This window comes from Passer montanus, unplaced genomic scaffold (assembly GCF_014805655.1).
Source record: "Passer montanus isolate IOZ18808 unplaced genomic scaffold, ASM1480565v1 scaffold75, whole genome shotgun sequence".
Taxonomy (NCBI): Eukaryota; Metazoa; Chordata; class Aves; order Passeriformes; family Passeridae; genus Passer; species Passer montanus.
This window is the reverse complement of record NW_024372702.1, coordinates 60,928-80,633: the sequence shown is the minus strand read 5'-3', so window position 1 is coordinate 80,633 and position 19,706 is coordinate 60,928. Positions and strand designations below refer to the sequence as shown.

Here is a 19,706-nt window from a genome sequence, read left to right as displayed (position 1 = left end):
ATTGAGAGACATGGTAATGTCCCACATGATAAAGTCCTTTGCGCCTGGGGAAAGATATTGCTGAGCTTTATGTACTCATAATTTTGGTCATTCATAGAGCCAGGTCTTCTCCTCCCATATGCACCTATACAACCAAGAGAAAGAAATCTCACCCCTGACAGAAAAAAAAAGAAAATAACCCAAGACAATTCCTAAGTGGGCTGAGGCATTTAAAAAAATTGTTTAAATATATATCTCTCAATGTGTGAGAGGTAGCAGCTCAGAAAATAAATTAAACATAAGGAGATTAAAGGGACAAGCAAGTGAGAGACAAAAAAAAAAAAAGAGATGTGCTGACCTTGCTTAACTTGGAAAAGCTAATTAATAAAGAGGAAAAACACAGTTCAGGATTCAGCATGAAGGTGAGCTTTCTTTTAGGTGATGCTTATTAACAATCTGGGACATTACTGTGCAGAATAATGGTCTGAAGTGCTATTATTTCTAGAAGAAGTAAGTGAGTCTAGAGTGTTGCATGCTAGTTCAGTGACTTGGTAGAAAACCTGTGAATTATTTTGTTCTTAGACTCTTTTAAGCAGAAAAGCTTTTCACTGGGAGTCATGGAGGACCAACCTTTTATGTTCCAAGGTAAGAGTAAAGGGAATTGAAATGTGGTTATTGGCACACACATGGATAAAATAAAGGACATCCCCTTTCAATTACATCTTTTGCAGTTGTAATGACAATAACACTTCTTTCATATAAAGCAGGAAATGAGAAGAGAAACAAAATAAGTAGATGTTACCAGGGACAACGAAATGAGTGACTGAAGACTCATTTATGGAGTAATGGATACCAAGTGTGTAGTTTTACCATTAAAAACTGCAGTAACATTCTGGTGAATTTCCCCAGCTCTCACCTTCTTTTATGCTACAAACAGATAAAGCTTATTTGAAGGTAAAAACAATGCTGAATTTAACATGTTTCATAAAATATAAAAATGCTGTGTTAACAAAGCAAACCAATTTCCATTTAATTATTTTAAAGTAGATTTTCTATTAGTGCAGGTGTGCATTTCATCATACCAGGCAATCTGTAACACACTTCTGCAAGTGCAATAACAAGCCTAGTTGTTTTTAACTCAAGGCATGTGTGAGAGGAAGGACAGCAATCAGAGTAGTGTGGTTTTTCTTCATATAAACCACCCAGGAAACTGGGTAACAGGTTCTGGCATCCTGTGGCCTTTGATATTACTCGTGCTAAGCAATGCTAGTAGAGTGAGTAGTCAAGTTCCATGACTCTAGAGATAAGTAACTAAAAAAAAGGAGATGCTGAGAAGATTTTTATTTGTTAAAAATATACAGTAAAATGCACAGCTTCTATATTTTCTTTCAAAGGTCGGATTTCTTACATTAATAGAAGAGGTTAAGGCCTTGTTTTATAGTTTTGCTCTCTTGTTGTATACTTTCACACTTACCTGTCTGTGCCATATTTGTTCACCCTTTACTGTTCATGTTTCATGTTCATTTTTAACCATAGGTGAAGAATGTATTTTCTCATCTAACACCTATGTTTCCTGTTATAAATAATCTCTTGCAAAACACCTGTGAGTCATTATTTGTGCTACTAATAAATTAGCAAGCAAGGCAGTACTGAAATGCAGGCAAAAAGTTATGTGTGTAAAAAAATTCTGTACTAGTCTTTGCCATGGAAGTGATCAAATGGCTAAAGCAGAGAGCCAGAGGCAAACATGCAGAGGTCATTAATTGTGGCTCTCACCAGCTGCCTGCCTTGTGAAGGCAAAACCTGGTAGGAAATTTGGACTTGAGGCACCAGCAATAGTAGTGGTGTAAGGTGCTGCTCTGCCCAAGCCTCTGCTGCCTTCTGCAAGTCTGCACCAGCTCTCAAACCACTGTGGGGAGTCAAGACAACTGTAAGGAGTGTACCTCAGCATAAACCATATTTTCTAGCTCTTGTCACTCTAAAAGTGGGTATGTCAGATTGCCTGGGTCATTTCAGATGAGTCTTCTTCCTTCCAAAATCGAGCCCTTGTGCTGTTCAGGTTACTAAAAAGAATCATGGCCTCCTGCATCAATTGAAGATTTTTTTTCCCATTAACTGTTTTAAGCTTCAGTTGTTGAAGAAGGAGGCAGAATAGGAATAAATCCAAGGTTAAAATGAAGTAAAATGTTTTATAAAATTATTTCATTGCTACCTGTCAATTAAAGCCCAGAATACAAAAACTATAGAGGAGTTAATGGGTGTCCCCAAATTTACATTAGTCTGGGACAAAATTTGAGCTCCATGAAGTTCTTAGGAAACTGGATTTTCTTTTATCCCAGTTTGCCTTCTGACACTATATATCAATTCATAAAGTCCTTGTTGTAGGAAAAACACACCATTTTTTTACCAGCAAAAGGTGTGCCCATTCATCTCCAGTAGACTCCTGCTGTGTAGCAAGAGGGAGAAGAGATCTTTCTCTTTTTGGGTGGTGCCATAACTGCCAGGCAAAACCTTTCTGAAATCTGCTAGAAGTAAAACTTCATAACATGTTAGGAAAGCTGAAGACAGTATTTGTTCCAATGGAATTTATCTTTGTGGCAGCTGGTAGGGAGAGTTTGCTGCAAGGAATTGAAACCAACTGTGCTTTTGCCCCTTGGAGGTTCAAGTGAACCTGTCAGGAAATATAATAAATACAGTAATTCTGGTAAGAGGAGTGATGCATTGGTTCTGGCTTGAAATTTTTCAAAATGTCACTCTCATACACTTCTAGAAGGTGACTTTACCTGAGTTCTGGGAAGCCTGCCTGCGTGTGCAGCATGGCACAGCTGGAGTTTCTCTGCAGGCAGGTGGTGGGGGACAGCAAGGAATGTGGAATGACCACCTGCTGCTGTGGAGGAGAGGAGTGGGGACAGATGAAGGAGATGACAGGGAGAGGAACTGGTCAGAGAAAATGCTAAGGGCTGCTCTTCAAGAGTTAATCCTTTGATATTTTCTCTAGAGAAAATACTTTGATTTTGATGAATCTTCTGATTTCTATCAGCTGAAGGAGCTTGCTCAGCATTTTTGGGGATAGTCACAGTGCTTTTGTAAATGTCCTAAGGGACACTTTTGTATTCTGAAATATTCTCTGACTGGTGCCATGTGAAGGATGCAGTGGCCAAAAGGTCACAGGAGACGTTTGCTTTGGCCACTCATCGAGCAGTGGGGGGATATTTGGGCTGCACCAATTGCTTTAAGAAACATTAGCAGAAGAAGAATCTGAGTTAAGGGATTCAAGAGCTGCAAGACTGAGCTGTTTAATTGTGTTACAGTAAATGCAACTGTGAAAATCTATAGTTTTAACTATAGGTTTTACTTTTTAAATATTTCAGTAGTACAAACTTTGTGCTTTGATTGGTGTTACCTGTTAATTAATCTGGCAGAAAAGTGCCAGAAATAGAACTGCAGGATACGTGGGTAGGGCAGCAGAGTTTTAAAGAGCATTTGAAGAGAATGCTTCTTCAATTAGGTTTGTTGTGCAAAACATTTAAAATCTTCCCACTTAAATCTATATACTAAATATGTAGCCAAAGACAAGCAATTAAAGTAGTACATACTGTATTGTTTGCAGGGATGCAAAGCTAGGTCATGTACTCTGGATTTTTAATAGCAATTTCTTCACAAACCTTAAAGCACCTGCTATAAGGTGCTATATAACTTTGCATCATAATTTCAGTTCATGATTAAATGGACACAACCATAGCATTACTAGTCCAGTGCATTTTAGTGTGTCCATTGTGGCTGCTTCTTCCCCTTGTTGTTTTTGAAGGAACAGTCTGCTGATGAGGAAGAAGCTGTAAATGTGGATGATCAAGACATGCACTGGCTTGCACTGAGGACCCCTGTGGTCACTGTACTGACAGCCAGAGCTTGACTGAGAGTGCCAGGAATCAGCAGCAGTATGGCCAGCTGGGACTCCAGCTCACTGCTGGCTACAAACAGCAGGACAATGGCAATGAATCATTGTTTCAAGTGTCCTTTGCCATTAAAGCTTTGAAGCAGCTAAATACAAATGCAATAAATAAAAGCAATATAAGCTAAAGCCTCCCTAAAGCCTCCTAACTAAATAGAATTTTCTACATGACCTGCATATAATAAAAAATAATCATTAGGCCCTTTCAAAGCCGTATTAGCTTCAACGTCCATAAATACTTAGAAACCTAATATTTGGTTATCATTAAAAAGATAAGCTAGGATATGTACAGCCATTAGTTATAATTTGATTTTTAGGCATCAGTTGTTTTCAGTTTAAAACTCCATTTTAAATTGGGGTTTTTTTATGAGAAGTTGCCTCGTAAATTCTAGGGCTGTATCTTCCTGTGGTTAAGTGGATAGGGACCAGTTCAGCCAACCAGATAAACATGTACTTAACTTTAAGGACGTGTGTAGGAGCTGCCAAGTTAACACACAGCTGTGTCCCAGGAGATCTCTTTTCATTAGATTAGGAGACCAGAAGATTGTGTTTGGGTGTGATGTGTTGTAAAGTGAGCCTCCAGTGGTGTGCATTTCCTCTCATGTTGGCCTGGGGACAAGCCAGTGACAGCTGAGCAGTGTCATGCTTCACACTAGTTTTACTATCCTGTTTCCAACTCATGTGGAGACATCCACAGCTTAGACCTTTAGTGGTGTGAGATTTTTTTATTTCTTGGCAATAATTTCCTTCAAAAGTGAGTGAGATTTTCCATAGCTCCAACTTTAGGTAAACATTCAAGTGACTTTAGTAGAAATGTCTGTAAAAACTCAGCAGAAGCCTTAGGATTTACCTTATGGGAGTTCATTATGGGGCATAAAACTTCTATTCCTTGGACTAAAGCACCCTGCCGTACATCACCTTTGCTGGACATGATATTTACATAATATGCTTTGGAATTCACAATGGAAAATATAGACATAGTGCATGTGGTTTGGGTTAAGACCATTCTATAATTTATGACTGGAGATGTAGATGAATATAATTTAAACTAAAGGTTTGCAAGCTTTCTACTTGTACAGCATGTTCTACAGAGGTTCCATCTTAGAAAAGCCATTTTAGGCTTGGACTCTCCTTAAGAAATCTGGATTACAAATCTCACAAGGTAGAATGGGAAAAATTGCTTGTGGTATGTCCTTCTGGTTCCTTGTTCTAACTTTGTATTGAAGGAGTCATAGAATTTATGTTGGCATAACACTTGAAATCCTCAACCCACAGACCAATGAATGCCAGGACACTACTTTGGGAAATACTGTGCTACCTGCTGGTCTTATAGTCATGTCCTGGGTATCTAGAGCTGCTCAGTGTCAGAGATTTCAAGCCCAGTTAAATGACCCCTCTAGTTTTACCTGCTTCACTCTTCATAACAAAACACCATGGAATAACTGGAAAATTAAGCATTTTAAATTTCCACTAACAGAAAAATTCAAGTTTCCCGGTTTGAATTTGGCCAAGGTTAAAAAATCCATCCTAGTTTTCAGAGAAGCTCTTGGATCCTTGTGCAGTGGCAGTAGTTGTGTCATGCAGAAAACCAACTCCAGCAGCTCACAGCAATGCAACCTGCTGTTGAGCGTCACAAGTTTTGGATATAAAGACTTGTCTTCAACACTTGCACAGTGACTGTGCTGCTCTGTGTTGAAGGTAAACACCTCTCTATAAAGGAACCAGCAAGTTCAACTCTATTTCAGTTGAGACTACTCCAAGTGGTGCTACAGTCCAGTGGACAATATTAAATAAGCAAGAAAAAATAAAGTGTTCAAGAAAATGCCTTGTTAAGATAGAGACTTTTGGAATGCTAAAAAGAAATCTTGTTCCTGTTGTTGATGACATTCTCTCAACTCTTTTGCAGCTATAAAATGAGTGTAAGCAGACCTGGGGGAGACAAGCAGATCCATTGATGGAGTGGTGCATGCCCTGAGTGTGTCACATGTATAGGATAGAAAGCAACCCAATCACCCATCTTCAGGTCCATAATCCGAAATATATTCTACTTTCTGAAAGCTATTTTGTATTTATGATTTCCCACATTAATACTATGGGTTTTCTGCATGTAGTTTCCTTACAGACATCTCTGATACATTGGTAAGAGGGAACAATACAAGCAGATCATCCAAGTACACTTGCACAGTGACTGTGCTGCTCTGTGTTGAAGGTAAACACCTCATATATTGGTAAGAGAGAACAATGCAAGCAGATCATCCAAGCAACCTATTTATGTGAATGTCCATTCAATTTCATGCAGCTACTAGAATAAATTATTAGTTCATGTGAATGGGAAACTTTTCCCTCCTTTCACAAGATTGTGGTCAAAGTGTGGTTACCATTCTTTTTCATTTATTTTAAAGGCACAGTATGAAAAAAGGCTCCAAACCCTACTTACAAAGGCACATGAGACAAAGAAAAAGATGCTTTACACTGAGTAAAAGTCATTGCTGTTTTCAGGACTTCCTCTGTAAGAAGTCCTTTTGATTCCAGTAGATGGCATGCACTCTTCAAAGCTTGCTGTGTGTGATCACAAATACTGCTTCAAGGAGCACACGAAGCTCTCTTTTCAAACTGTATCCCAAGTGACTCTGTTATGCTACATGTGATTTCTGTAATCTCTTTAATATACTACAGGGAGTTAGTAGGTCTTCAAAACGAAGTTTCTTCACTTTTTCAGGGCCCAGCCCAGGAAATTTTTGTTGAGATGTTTTTCAAGAGCATGAGCAGTTTGGCCAAAGCAATTTTGTTGGAGAAATAGTTGTGATGAAAGCAATCTGAATGTCTGGCTACAACGAAAGTTTAGTTGCATTAAAAGAGAAGCAGTCATTCTAGGTAAGAAAAGCTAAGAAATAAGAGAAAAGAATGGCAAGAAGTTTATTGAATGGGACACTTTAAAGCTAAGTATGTCATAAGGTGAGAGAAAAAGCTTAAAATGTCTTTTTTTTCTTTTCTTTTCACCCTGTGAGGTAATATTGTACTGGTGAACAAACACAATCTGTTTAAAATGTTATGCTATGAGACTTCTGCACTTTCATAGAGGTTTCTGGCACTCAGAGATTGCAGTAATCAAATTACTAGCTTTATAGTTGTAAGTCAGATTTTGGAGAACAGCTGAGAAAGAAGACCATTATCTGTAGTCAGAGAAGAATTAATATCCATCAGGATACGTAGGAACAAGTTGGGACTTTGAGTTTTCATACACTAATTCAAATTCTGACATTTTCTGCATAGAAGTTCAACTGTTTTCTTGTAGGCTTCTTAGTAGTTGTTCTTTGTGCAGTTTCTGACTCTATCCACAACAGTTTCTGGAAGAGAGCTTTTCCCCACAGGAAACACTGAGGAATGTTTTCAAACAGAATTAGTGCTGGATACACCGTTACAGGCTGGCTCATTGACAAACATCTCGTGGAAATGAATGCATTTTTTAGTGCGTTTTTGGTTGCTTTTTGTTATTTGAAGCCTCAGATAATATCTACTTGTATCTACCTGTGCACTTTGCACGGTTTAGAGGAAAATACTGAAATGTGAAAGGTCAGCTGTCTCAGTCCTTTGCCACTGGCTGTTGGAGAGTAGCTCTGATGATTGGGTTTTTTAATCTTGATTTTTCTAGTCTTCTGATTGAATGTGACTAGCAAACCTAGTACTACTCAGTCACTTCTCAGAAAACATAAAGGGCTCTTAGAAAACTAAAAGGGCTTTTAGTACTTCAAGAAGCAATTTTTTGGATATGTAGCTTCTAAAGCATATTAAAAGAAATACAAAGTTTTGGTATGAGAGGAAACTCTTGTTTGCAGGTTAAAGCAGTAACACCTGTGGTCACTCTTCTTAGCTGGAATATACTTTGGAGCTGTTTTGAAATCACTTGGAATTTTACAGCACAGCATGAGTAAGACTCCTGAGACATTAGATGGGTAGATGGGCATTTTCATTCAGCTATGAAAACTATAGGGAATTTTCAAAGTAGATAACAACAGTCATAAAGGGATGGGCATAGAGAGTTTTCCTAATTTTTTATATTTTTTCTTCTCATTAATACATATCATACTTTTAATATAAATAGGTAACACGCAGATTTGGTGAAAAAAATAAACTAAGCAATTGAGATAGTATCCTTTTATCCTCAATGATATCTAGATAACTGGTAATAACTGTTCAGATTTTTTCAAGACTTGCTTAGTTGTAGAGTTCTGATGCACTAATTCAGCCATGGTGAGGGGGAGTTACATGGCCACTAGAAACTTGTTCTATGTGAGTGATGTGGTCAAAAATCACTGGTGTCACTGGTGTCACAAAAATCACTTGCCGTCACAAACCTGTGACAATTTACATCAGGGAAAAAAAGTGTTTCAAGAGCCATTACTCAAGAAATAAATTAATATGAAAAACTGCATTTTCCCCCCTTGTTATGACAAATTAATTATTACTGTCTATCTCAATCAGAGCTCCTTGATCAGTCTCTCTTTCTGTAGACCATTCTGAATTATACAAAACCCCCCACTCTTCTACTCCTTTTTGTCCCTAGCCAGCATGTCTAGGAGCTGCTACATTTCTGGTCTTCTCACATTCTCACTGGCTTAATCTTTGCTCAGTACCCTTGAAAACTATGCTAATCCCCAGTAATTTCATAGCCTTTTTCTTTGTGCTGCCTGGCACAGCCCAAGCAGAAGCAAATGCAAGGTCATGATTTTACTTGTTTCAGAGTCTCTGAGGATGTAAGGAAAGAACTTTTTGCACAAAGCACACTGTTATTGTATAATTTGCTATGATGATAATAATATGATTCATCCTTAATTCTTCATCTCAGCCTCAGTACATAATTCTTGGGTAATGAAGCATGCACAGTCCCAGGTTGTTACACCACTATAAAGCCCTATCAGCAAATTGGCAGATACTCCACATGTGCATTATTACATAAATAAATGATCACCTTTATGGTAGGTATATTATACTGTCTGGTCTAAACCACACTTTCTTGCTTTAGACTCTGAATGGTGCATAGAATAGAATCCCTGGAGGTAGAAATCCACCTTGTTTATTCCAAACAAGAAACAAATTGGTAGCCCTTCTTGCATATGGAAGTGATATCCCTCTAAAGTCTGAAATACAGAGTAAACCTGAATCTTGCCAAGGACTGTGGAAGCCTACAAAGACACTTGTCTATGTGAGGTCTGAATAACTACTTTAGCTTTGTTCTTACAAATTGTAGCTGAATCTTTTTCCATCAGGCTTTGTTATGACACTTAAATCAGAATCAGTTAACTCACACACTCCAATACACACTCTCTTTGAGGTGTTCAGGTCAGGTTTTCATAAGATTAGGTAGGAGATGGCTGAAGGCAATGCTCTGCAGGGTTCCAAAGGCACTGCACAGCTGCCCCATGAAAGGAGCCCTGTAAAGCTTCCCATGGCTCACTTCCATCAGACCCACCATGCAGTGAGTACAGGTGGTGTTACACATCTCCCCTTTTGCAACTTACTGCAGAAATTTCTCTCTTACATAATTTCTGACACCTAGGTGTTATCCTGGAGTTTCTAGGTATGGAGGTACATTCATGTCTGTATAAAATACACTTCTTTCTAACAAAATCCACATGATTCAATGTGATCTCTTGGCCTCATATGGTTTATGGTGCAGGGTTCCATGAAAAGTGAACTTCAGTTCACAATCTCTCCATAGAGACTAATATTCTTTTCCACACAACATGCTATGAAATGCTCCACGAAATCTAAGCAGTCAATAAAAAAAAACTGAGCATAGGAAAAGGCATTATCCATGCATTGTGGTCTGTCTAAAGAGATTATTGAAAGCCATATATGTGGCCATACACAGGATGTGTGATTATGAATAGAAAAGAATTCCTGCTTGGCAGATCCATCATCTTTACCTCTCTTATTCAGATGTATTGCTGCAGCCTAGTTAATAAATAATTAATCAATATATTAGTCAGTCAAATGTAAAGAAACCTTGAAGGGGGGAAAAAGTCTCTCTTCCACAGTGATTTATATGTTTGTGAAAAGACCTGGATAGATATGGAAAAAAGGATCATACACTTGTAAAAAATTAGTGTGACATTATATTTCATTTTCCTTTGCACCTGCTGTCAAGTACCGACTACTCTCTCTCTACAGGACAATTTAGCTTCCAAAGCCAGATTTAAAAGCTGGAGAAACTCTTAACGGAAGCACTTAATGAGTACAAATCTCATGACTATTCTAACAGGGTTTTAAAAGCACAAACAAATTTAGCATAAATTTAAGGACTGCAAACTCAGGTAGATTATGAAGAGTTGTTTTCTTAAATGATCTCATGGAACAATACTTCAAAAAATTAGAAGAAAGAGATGTAACTGATAACTAAATCAGAGTAAGAAGTCAGGTCGCACGGACCACTGTTCTTCTCAGGTTCAGTAATGATGCTGCTGATCAGCCACTTGAATATATAACTGGAGCATCATAGAACTATTTAGGTTGGAAAAGGCCTTTAAGATCATTGCGTCCAACTGTTAAACCTTCATTGCCAACTCCTCCACCAAACCTTGTCCCTAATTAGCACATCTACACTAACTAACTCCAGGGGTGGTGACTCAACCACTTCCCTGAGCAGCCTGTTCCAATGCCTTTTGGTGAGGAAAGTTTTCTGCATTTTTAATCCAAACCTCCACTGCTGCAATGGGAGGACATTTTAATTGTTTTATCTGTAGTTGCCTGGGAGAAGAGACCAACCCCCACCTGGCACCAGCCTCCTTTCAGGCAGTTCTGGGGAGTGATAAGGTCACCCCGAGCCTCCTTTTCTGCAGTCTAAACAATCCCAGCTCCCTGAGTGTCTCCTCACAAGACTCATGCTTCAGACCCTTTCCCAGCTCCACTGCTCTTCCCTGGACATGTTCCAGCACCTCAGTGTCTTTCCTATAGTGGGAGGCCTGAAACTGAACACTGGAGTCAAGATGTGGCCTAATCAGTACTGAGTACAGGGGACAATCACTGCTCTGTCCTTTGGCCACACTATTGCTGATCCAGGCCGGGATGCCATTGGGCTTCTTGGCCACCTGGGCACACACTTGGCCTTACCCTGGCTCATGTTGAGCTGCTGTTCTCCAGCAATCCCTGGTCCTATTTTGCTGGGCAGTTTTCCAGCCACTTTACCCCCTGCCCGTTATACTGTCTGAGGTTGTGATCCAAGGGGAGGACCCAGCCCTCTGTCATGCAGTTGGTTTGGCCCATGGATCCAGCCTGTCCAGATCCCTCTGCAGAGCCTTCCTGCTTTCCAGCAGATCAATGGTCCTCCCTAGCCTGGTGTCATTTGTGAACTGACTGAGGCGATACTCATCCAGGTCATTGATAAAGATATTAAACAGGACTGGCCCTAACACAGAGCCTTGGGGAACACCACTGATGATTGGCCCTCAACTGGATTTAACTCCAGCCATCTCTGGGCCAGCCATCCAGCTAGTTTTTAACTCAGCAAACAATGCACCCATTCAAACTAATAGCAGCCAGCTTCTCCAGAACGATGCTGTGGGAAATAGTGTCAAAGATTTTACTTAAGTGCATGTAGATGACATCCACAGCCTTTATTTCATCCACTAAGTTGGTCACCTTGTCATAGAAGGAGATCAGGTTGGTCAAGCAGGACCTGCCTTTCATAAGACCATGCTGGCTGGGAGTGATCCCCTGGTTGTTCAGATATGCTTGTGATTATACTCAGTCTCATGACTATATTAAACTCAGAGAATGTGCAGTAAATGATAACTCAGAGGAAACAACATGGCTCTAAATTATTCCAGAGAGAAAAGCTCTTTTTCCTGCTACAAAAAGGCAAGTCATACTTGAGGGTGTTGCTTGTAATACCAGTCCCTAGGCCAAATCAGGCTCCATAGTAAATCTCCCCTCAGAATTCATTAATGTCTCACAAATAAGAAGAAAAAAGCCTACACAATGCAGTTAAAATTCAATAGAAGGGCTTAGCAGCAGCAAGCCATTTAAAACCCTTGTTACTATAAACTCTTTTGCAGACTGAAGCTTATGTTACTCTTGTTTGTAGAAGTTTTTTGTTTGGTTTTGCACTTTTTTGACTTTTGTGCAGGAGCTGAAACATGACCAGACTATTTTACTGATATATAATGCAACATTTAAAAACTGAACATTACATAGCAGGAGTGATGCCAAAGCTAATGTGTGTTTTCCACAACAAAAATATTTCAGCTGTTTCACCTGCATGGCCTGTCATATTTTGGCTCTGCATGCTGAGCTTTACCAGTTCCAGTGTGGTTTGAAAAATATATCTAATATAATAAATGAAACCCCCAAACTTTAGCACATGGCATGGCACAGCAGAATGATATAAAATTGTCTCCCTAAAGCAGCTCAACAGCTGTTGTGATATAATTAAGCAGCTGAAAACACTATTTGCACTCAAACTAGAAGTTTCTTGGTGAGCTCATGCTTGAGCCCTAATTTCAAAAGAGTTGTGACAAACAGTTTGGACTCCTTCCATCCAGCTAGTGAAATCCCTTTTGTTCTGGTGATGTTCCATATGTTTTCCTAGTCACTTGTCTTTTATCTAGCAACCAGAACAGGCCCTTTCCTACATATGAGTCAGGAGTAAACTGATCATGGGGTGGAGCAGATCCATACTCCCTCTTCAGGTCTCAAACACAGAATGTTATCCTTAATAATTAATGTTATACTGTCTCTCCAGGGAAAGGGGGAGAGATTAGCTGCTAGCAAATATTCTTCAGGGCATATTGAGCTCTCATTTACTCCTGTGCAATCCCACTGATTGCTAGGAGGAGCTCTGTCAGTGAGGAATCACCAAGGTTGCTGATCTCCAGACTTCATCAGATCACTTTTGCCATGGCTTTTCAGCTCCAACTATGTTTGAACCACTTGTCTAAGTACTACAAAATTGGCAAGACAAGATTTGCAGTCCATTCACTTTTTATTCTGATGTCCAAAAAGCTGGTTCAACTTTCTGTGCCTCCTCTTTTTTCTTCTTTCCTTAAGAAGAACAGTCCTTCTAGGAACAATTGGGCTTTTGTAGCTGCTGTTTACTCATTGCTTCAGAAGAGACCAGTGCTTGGTCTGACAATAAACATGTAGCTCCGGAGAAGTTCTTAAACCCTGATTTTAAGCCTGTCTGTCCAAGGTTCTTTTCTCAAGAACAGCTCTTGCTACCTCAATTGAAGTAATTGCTACAAAACAAAGCAGGCTTTTATACTGAGAATACCTGCTTGATTAATTGACAGAGCTGAAATACCTTGAACAGAATGAACATGGTCTCTGTTAATTTACCTTGTTCCCAGCATCTGTTTTCACTAGCTGTGTTATGGCCTTTGCTTACATTTTTCATTTAAATGAAAGATTATTTTTTCCCCTCTAGTCTGCAGTCTAGATTTATGCCAAGATGGGGGAGTATTTGGGAAACAGAGAGTTCTTTCCCCATAACTGACTGAAAATAAAGGGCATTGTCACTCAAGCACTGTGTAAATCATTAACCCTTAACTTTTGTGAGGAAAAGTGTTACATATGGTAGCAAAGGAAAAGCAAACAGCCCCCCCTCTCCCCACTTTTAGTTCTAGAAGCTTCAGTGTGAATACAAGAAAGAAGGAAGTTGAAGAGATAGAGCCGACTAGCGCAGAGAGAACAGACAAAACCTAAGGAAAATGCTTTAGGAGGAAATAGGATGAAAAAATACTTGGAACCTTAGTGCTTTAATAAATTCTTTTCCTGCATTTTGGCATATTATGTGTAGCAACCAGCAAGACAAACAGACTACAGCCAAAAAAGTGCAGATAAATAGATTATCTCATATGGCACTGTATATTTTACGTGCAAAACTATCTGTAAATATTTAGATAATGTAAATCAAATGTTTATGGACAGATTCTTTTTCTTGTACTTTGTGTGTATTGTGACGATGAGGGACAATAGTTAACATCTGGATTATTCAGAGAAGAGGTTGTTTCTTTGGTTAAAAGGGAATAAAATTGAAGTTAATTCTAATACTAAGTTATATTAATACACTTATGTATCACCTTGTCAGGGTAAAGCATATTTGAAATCAGACTGTTTACAGACTGTTAATTTTGGGACAGTTCTGTGCTCTACTTAAGTGAATAAAAATCAAATCTCCTCGGCTCAAAGGAGTTTCTCTCTTTTCTAGGGAAAGCCTCAAAAGGGAGAAGGGTAGGTGACAGCTAAGCAGAACATCCTGCTAAATTATTCAAAAGCTGCAACATATGTCTAGCTCTTGGTATGTGCTGTTTGGTGTGATCTGCTGTTTCATGTGACTGCTTGCCTACTTATTTTCCAATATTTGGTTCATTTCTCATAAATCCTGTCAATGTTATTAAGCATCTGTAGTTAGCAGTAAATATTATCATCTTTGAAGGTCTCCATACTTATGAGCTCTCTGTGGAGCTGTTTTGGAGCTTAGCTGTTTGGCTGCTTGTCATAATGACATAAGAAAATAATGAGCAGAATTAATTTATATCTTTATGTTCTGGCCTCAGTGGAGTTAGAGTAAAAGATGTTTTGGTCGGATGGGTTTCAGATAAGCATTCAGGATGGGCCCTTTGTTTGAACAACCAACCACAGGAGCTCAGCACAATGGAACAAAGATTAATTTAACCAAGGTAATAATTTTCATGTTTGAGAGATCAGAGCTGCTAAAATGCATTCTTCACTGTTCTGTGATGCTCACCTATGTACGGAGGTACCATTAACATTGAAATTAAATTAAGGATGTTCAGAGGCCCCCCCCTGCCCAACCACAGGAGCTCAGCACAATGGAACAAAGATTTATTTAACTAAGTTAATAATTTGCATGTTTGAGAGACCCCAGCTGCTAAAAGGCATTCTTTACTGTTTTGTGGTGCTCACCTATGTATGGAGGTACCATTAATATTGAGATTAAATTAAGGATGTTCAGATGTGTAGGAGGGCCTCTGGTTGTTGGTACACTTCTGGCTTTGTACTTGAGGACAGTACTGCCCATGAGCTGGAGTGTAGTCAAGCTCCACTCCATCATGCATCCATTTTTTTCCATCAGCATGAAAATGTGAAGCAGAAGAAAGGCTTATACATGTTTAAGTCCCTTCCCTGAATGCTTTATCATGGCACTGTGGCCTTCAGGGTGTGAAGAAAGCTGTGCATGTGAGCGTGCCGTGTTAGTGGGAGAGGGCAGAGGAGTAGAACAGATCCAGAGGGATCTGGTCCATAAGGGCCCATACTCTGCCCTGACTTACATCTGTGCATCTTCCATTGACTTCAACAGGCACTTCCTGCAGTTATCCATGTGACTGCAGGTTTCAGATGCAAAATTCCTGCATTCTTCTGGAGCCAAATATCATTTACAAGATGTAAATAGAGGTACAAAACCAGCACAAGAGGATGTCTCAGTCCATAAGATGAAAAGTAATTTCTGTGACCCTGAGATAAACAGATTTTCCTCTTCTAGTAATTGGATAGAAAATTTCTTTTGCAAAATTCTGATTTTGTCATGTGCTGCACAAGAAATTTTGTCGTGTGCTACACACTTATAATTCTGATTTTGTCATGTGCTGCACAAGAAGCTTCCCTTATCCTTCACAAAAGGTTTATATTTCACTATTTTTTCTCTTCCTCTCCTCCCACAACATAGTCAAAAGCCCAGAACAATACTTCCTCTCTGGTCCAGAGATAAATATATCATTGTTGAAAAGCAGTGCTAACTCCTTTATGGTACCATTTTTCATGTTCTGATATTAACCTGTCATCACTTTTTGTAACATGGGTGCACAGTTAGTGTATTTTCCTACTCTGTTTTTTTCTTTAAAAAGCCCATACTTATCAGAATTTCACTCCATGTTGAAGGTTCACCTACAATCTTGAAGTAGATGGAGAGTGTAAAACTTTGAAAAGTGGAAAAGGTTCCAGGAAACCAAACTAAGATTAGCCCAAAGTAAAATCATCAAGTACTTCTGTTTACTGATCCATTTCAATTCCACCCAATTATTTACTATTGAGCAGGACTCCATGGTTTTGTTTTGAATTAGTTTCAGCTGTCCATATTTCCGAGTTTCTGAGGAGTACATAATTAACCTGTAGTGAATAATAGGTCAGAACAAGTTGTATATTCATGTTTGGAATGCAAGTGAAACTAGTTGTAATCCTCAGTTGCAAAGTTTAGATCCCAAGTTCCTTGGGGTTTTGGCACATTTCCACCTGTGATTTCATGGCTTTGGGGCCCATGTGCATGAAAAGTGCAGACACTGTCTCATCTTTCCTGTAATTCCTCAAGTTCTGCACATTATCCCCTGGCTAATCCTTGTGTATCTCTGATACTTTCATGGGTAAGTCTTCAAGAAGAAGGCAAGCTTCACACTTGACCTGTCAGAATGTGCAGTGGTATTCTTTGTTATTTCACTGTCAGAAGCACATTTTGTTGTGACCACTGCTGTGAAATATTTTTAAAATTGCAAAATAAAAATTACAACATTTGGAGGGGTTTTCCCCCTTAAAAAAAAAAAAGAAGGAGTATTCTCTAATGCATTTTCAAGTGGTGCTATTGTTTTAACCATCAAGTGTATTGGAAAGAAATGCAATTTTGATTTGAAAGGGAAAATTGTAGAAACATTTGCATCAAAATGACCTGATTCTTATTACAAGACTAATAACTTTCTGTTGAAAAACTTTACAAAGACAAGTAGTACAATATAAAAAATGTTTTGATTAATTGGGAATGGCTCAGTACTGAAAACACTGAAATTTCATACATCTTTTCAGATCTGTTTGAGATCTGTAAACCTCAGTCTACTGTTGTAGAGGAAGATTTTCTAAGATCTTATCCTAATCTGGCATAAGACCAGATCTCAAAAAGTATCATTTTCTTGATAATAAAAATTTTGTTCATTACCTATTTCTCATATTTGCATAGCCTTACCATTTAGGGAAAATGTTTGATTCATAGTAGTATTTTAATTTTTTTTCCAATACATTTTAATATTCTGTATATAAAAAGGGATTCTATTGCTAATGATTTCTCAGCTATTGAGACTTTTGCAGTCCTGCACTCATGTGTGTATCACTTTCTGTTGGGTTTGGATGGCTTGCTTTTGGTAGCAGGGGAGGAGAAGAGGTGGCTTCTGTGAGAAGCTGCTGGAAGCTTCCACCATGTCCCCCAGAGGCAATCCCTGGCAGCTCCAAAGATGGATGTGCTGCTGGCAAAGGCTGGGACAATAAGAATGGTGGTAATGCCCCTGTGATAACAAATTAAAGAAAAATGAAAAAAAACCCCCAAAACTTATTGCACAGATATCACTGTGGCCAGAGAAGAGTGGGGTGAGAACATGTGAGAAGAACAACTCTGCTGACACCAAGGTCAGTGGAGAAGGAGGCTGAGGAGATGTTCCAGCCACTGGAGTCAGGAGCCAGTGTTGATGAGCATGGTGAAGCCCTGGAGCCCATGGGGACCCACTGGGGTGCAGAGATTCACCTGCAGCCCATGGAGGAGCCCCACGCCAGGCAGGTGGATGCTTGAGAGGAGGCTGTGAGCCCATGGGAGACCCATGGAGAGAGGGGCCCTGTTCCCATGCTGAGGCAGCCTGTCCTTTGCACCCTGTGTAAGAGGGACCCACGCTGCAACACTGGGAGGGACACAGTTGTCCATGGGAGGGGTTCATGGTACAGCAGTTTTGGAAGGACTCTGTGCCCGTGGGAGGGACTCAGTGCAGCAGTTTTGGCAGGAGTGCTGCCTGTGGGATGGACCACAGTGGAGAAGTTCACAGAGAACTGTCTTCTGTGGGAGGGACGCTGTGGTGAAGCAGGGGAAGGACTGCTCTCCCTGAGCAGTGGGAGAAGCCTCGGGTGATGAACTGACCACAGCCCCCATGCCCTGTCTCCTTGCACCACTGGGTAGGAAGGAAGGGTGGCAGGAAGGTGTTCTTAAGGACTTATTTTACTTCTCATTATCCTGCTCTTTGCTAGTAATAAATTTAACTCATATCCCCAAGTGAGCCTGTTCTTCCCATGATGGCATTTGATTTCTCCCAGTCTGTATTTCAACCCACAAGCCCTTCATTAAATTTTCTCTCCCCTGTCCAGCTGCAGAGGGGAGTGTGTGAGCAGCTTTGGTGGGTGCCTGGCATCCAGCCAGCATCAACCCACTACACACTTCCTCAATATAAACCAGAGCTAGAGAAAAAACTTTTTCCTCTAAACACTGCCAATTCAATGAAGCCAAAGGTTTTCTTGGGAAATGCATAGTTCTCTAACTAATTTTCAGTGGCAATTGTTCAAGTCTCATTATAACCAAGTTTAAAGTATTCTCTTGACCTCAGCATTCTGATTATATTAAAATAAAATGTTAATGTTGAAATTAAATGTTTTCAAAAGACTGAGCAAAATGTTATTGAATGCTTTCTTTTGCAAAATAATCCTAATTTTTAAACTACTATCCTCAGCTGGAATTAAATAAGGTAGTAAAATCTACATTTTCCTGCTAATAAAAACTTTCTTCTTCAGCTGTCTCTTCTACTTAAGTAAGCAGCCATGGTCTTTGGGGAAACTCAATTTTCTAGCTCCATACCAATCGTTTAGTTCTTGAAACATTTGGGATGATATGTCCAGTGAATTCATTCTGATTGTATCTCTACCATTTGAGAAATAACTACAAAAAATGCTGTTAAGGTACACCTTTAGAAGGACACACCACTGCCATTTCAGAGACTTCTTCAGAGCAGTAAATATGCAGTGTTTATGAAATGTGGGAGGTGGTGGAATATGCGTCAGATTCCCCAGTTATATATGATGGAAGTAATCCAGACTTTCCCTTTTGGCATCTTGTGCTATAACTTCTACATGATTTTCACTTTTTATTCCAGTGCCAACAATATGCCTAAGCAAGTAGAAGTCCGGATGCATGAAAGTCATTTAAATCCAGTGGAGCACAGATCCAGGAACATATGTGTGCAGTTCTGCCAGTCCCTCCACAGGAATCTGCTCCTGACTCTTACTGTGTTTGGTAAGCTACATCTGCTGCTCTGGACACTCTGTGTGTACCTGCATTTGTTCCTGTGGCACCACAGCTCCTGTCTGTGGCCTTCAGCTGTTCCAGCTGAACAGCCAGACAGTAAATAGGATGCCTATGGACACTGCTTGTGTGGTTCTGGTGAGCAAGGTATTCCTGACACAACACAGCAAATAAATCCACACCACTGAGGTATCTGGTTTGGAAAGGAGTATGGATTTAAACCCCAAGGCCAGTCAGGTCGGTGTCATCCAGCAGAAGTGAATGTGCTAAACTTTTTTTCTATCAGTGATTTGGAGAAAGAAAAACAAAAGACAAAAACTCTTCAAAATTTTCTTTTTTATCTCTCCGTTGACACTTCACTGGTTTTAAGGTTTGTCTTCCCTTTCTGTAGCTGTAAGCCAGCACTCCATGATCTCATCCTGAATATTGCCTCTGGCTTTAGCAGCTTCCATATATGGAACAGTTTGACATTTTATTGTGGTTCATTGGCTCTTTGCCGGTTTCTTTTTCACTGAAAGTCCAACAGCCATATGCAGCAAATTTGTAGACATACTCTTGTTATTGTTTGAAAAAACAGCTGCAACTGGTCTTGAGCTGCAAATTTCATCCCCATATTTTCAGCTTGCAAAACCCCATGATGCTGAAGCATTTGCCTTGAATCACCTTTCAAAGGTGTACCTGATGCTGTCCAAGAAAAAAGTTTTAAATACACAAATATTTTTC

At 39.6% G+C, this 19,706-nt stretch overlaps 1 protein-coding gene across 5 annotated transcripts in view; it reads left to right on the top strand.

Annotated features, from left to right (window-relative positions):
- Nucleotides 1-19,706, top strand: part of SLC1A2 (solute carrier family 1 member 2) — an 88,987-nt gene that overhangs the window by 33,951 nt on the left and 35,330 nt on the right. For 4 of the 5 annotated variants that reach the window (XM_039730957.1, XM_039730959.1, XM_039730961.1 and 1 more), the window contains exon 2: nucleotides 18,835-18,974. In XM_039730957.1, coding sequence (XP_039586891.1) covers nucleotides 18,835-18,974 — 140 coding nt within the window. Of the gene's footprint in view, nucleotides 1-14,205; nucleotides 14,226-18,834; nucleotides 18,975-19,706 lie in introns of those variants that run through there. The other variant, XM_039730958.1, reaches the window with a different exon arrangement.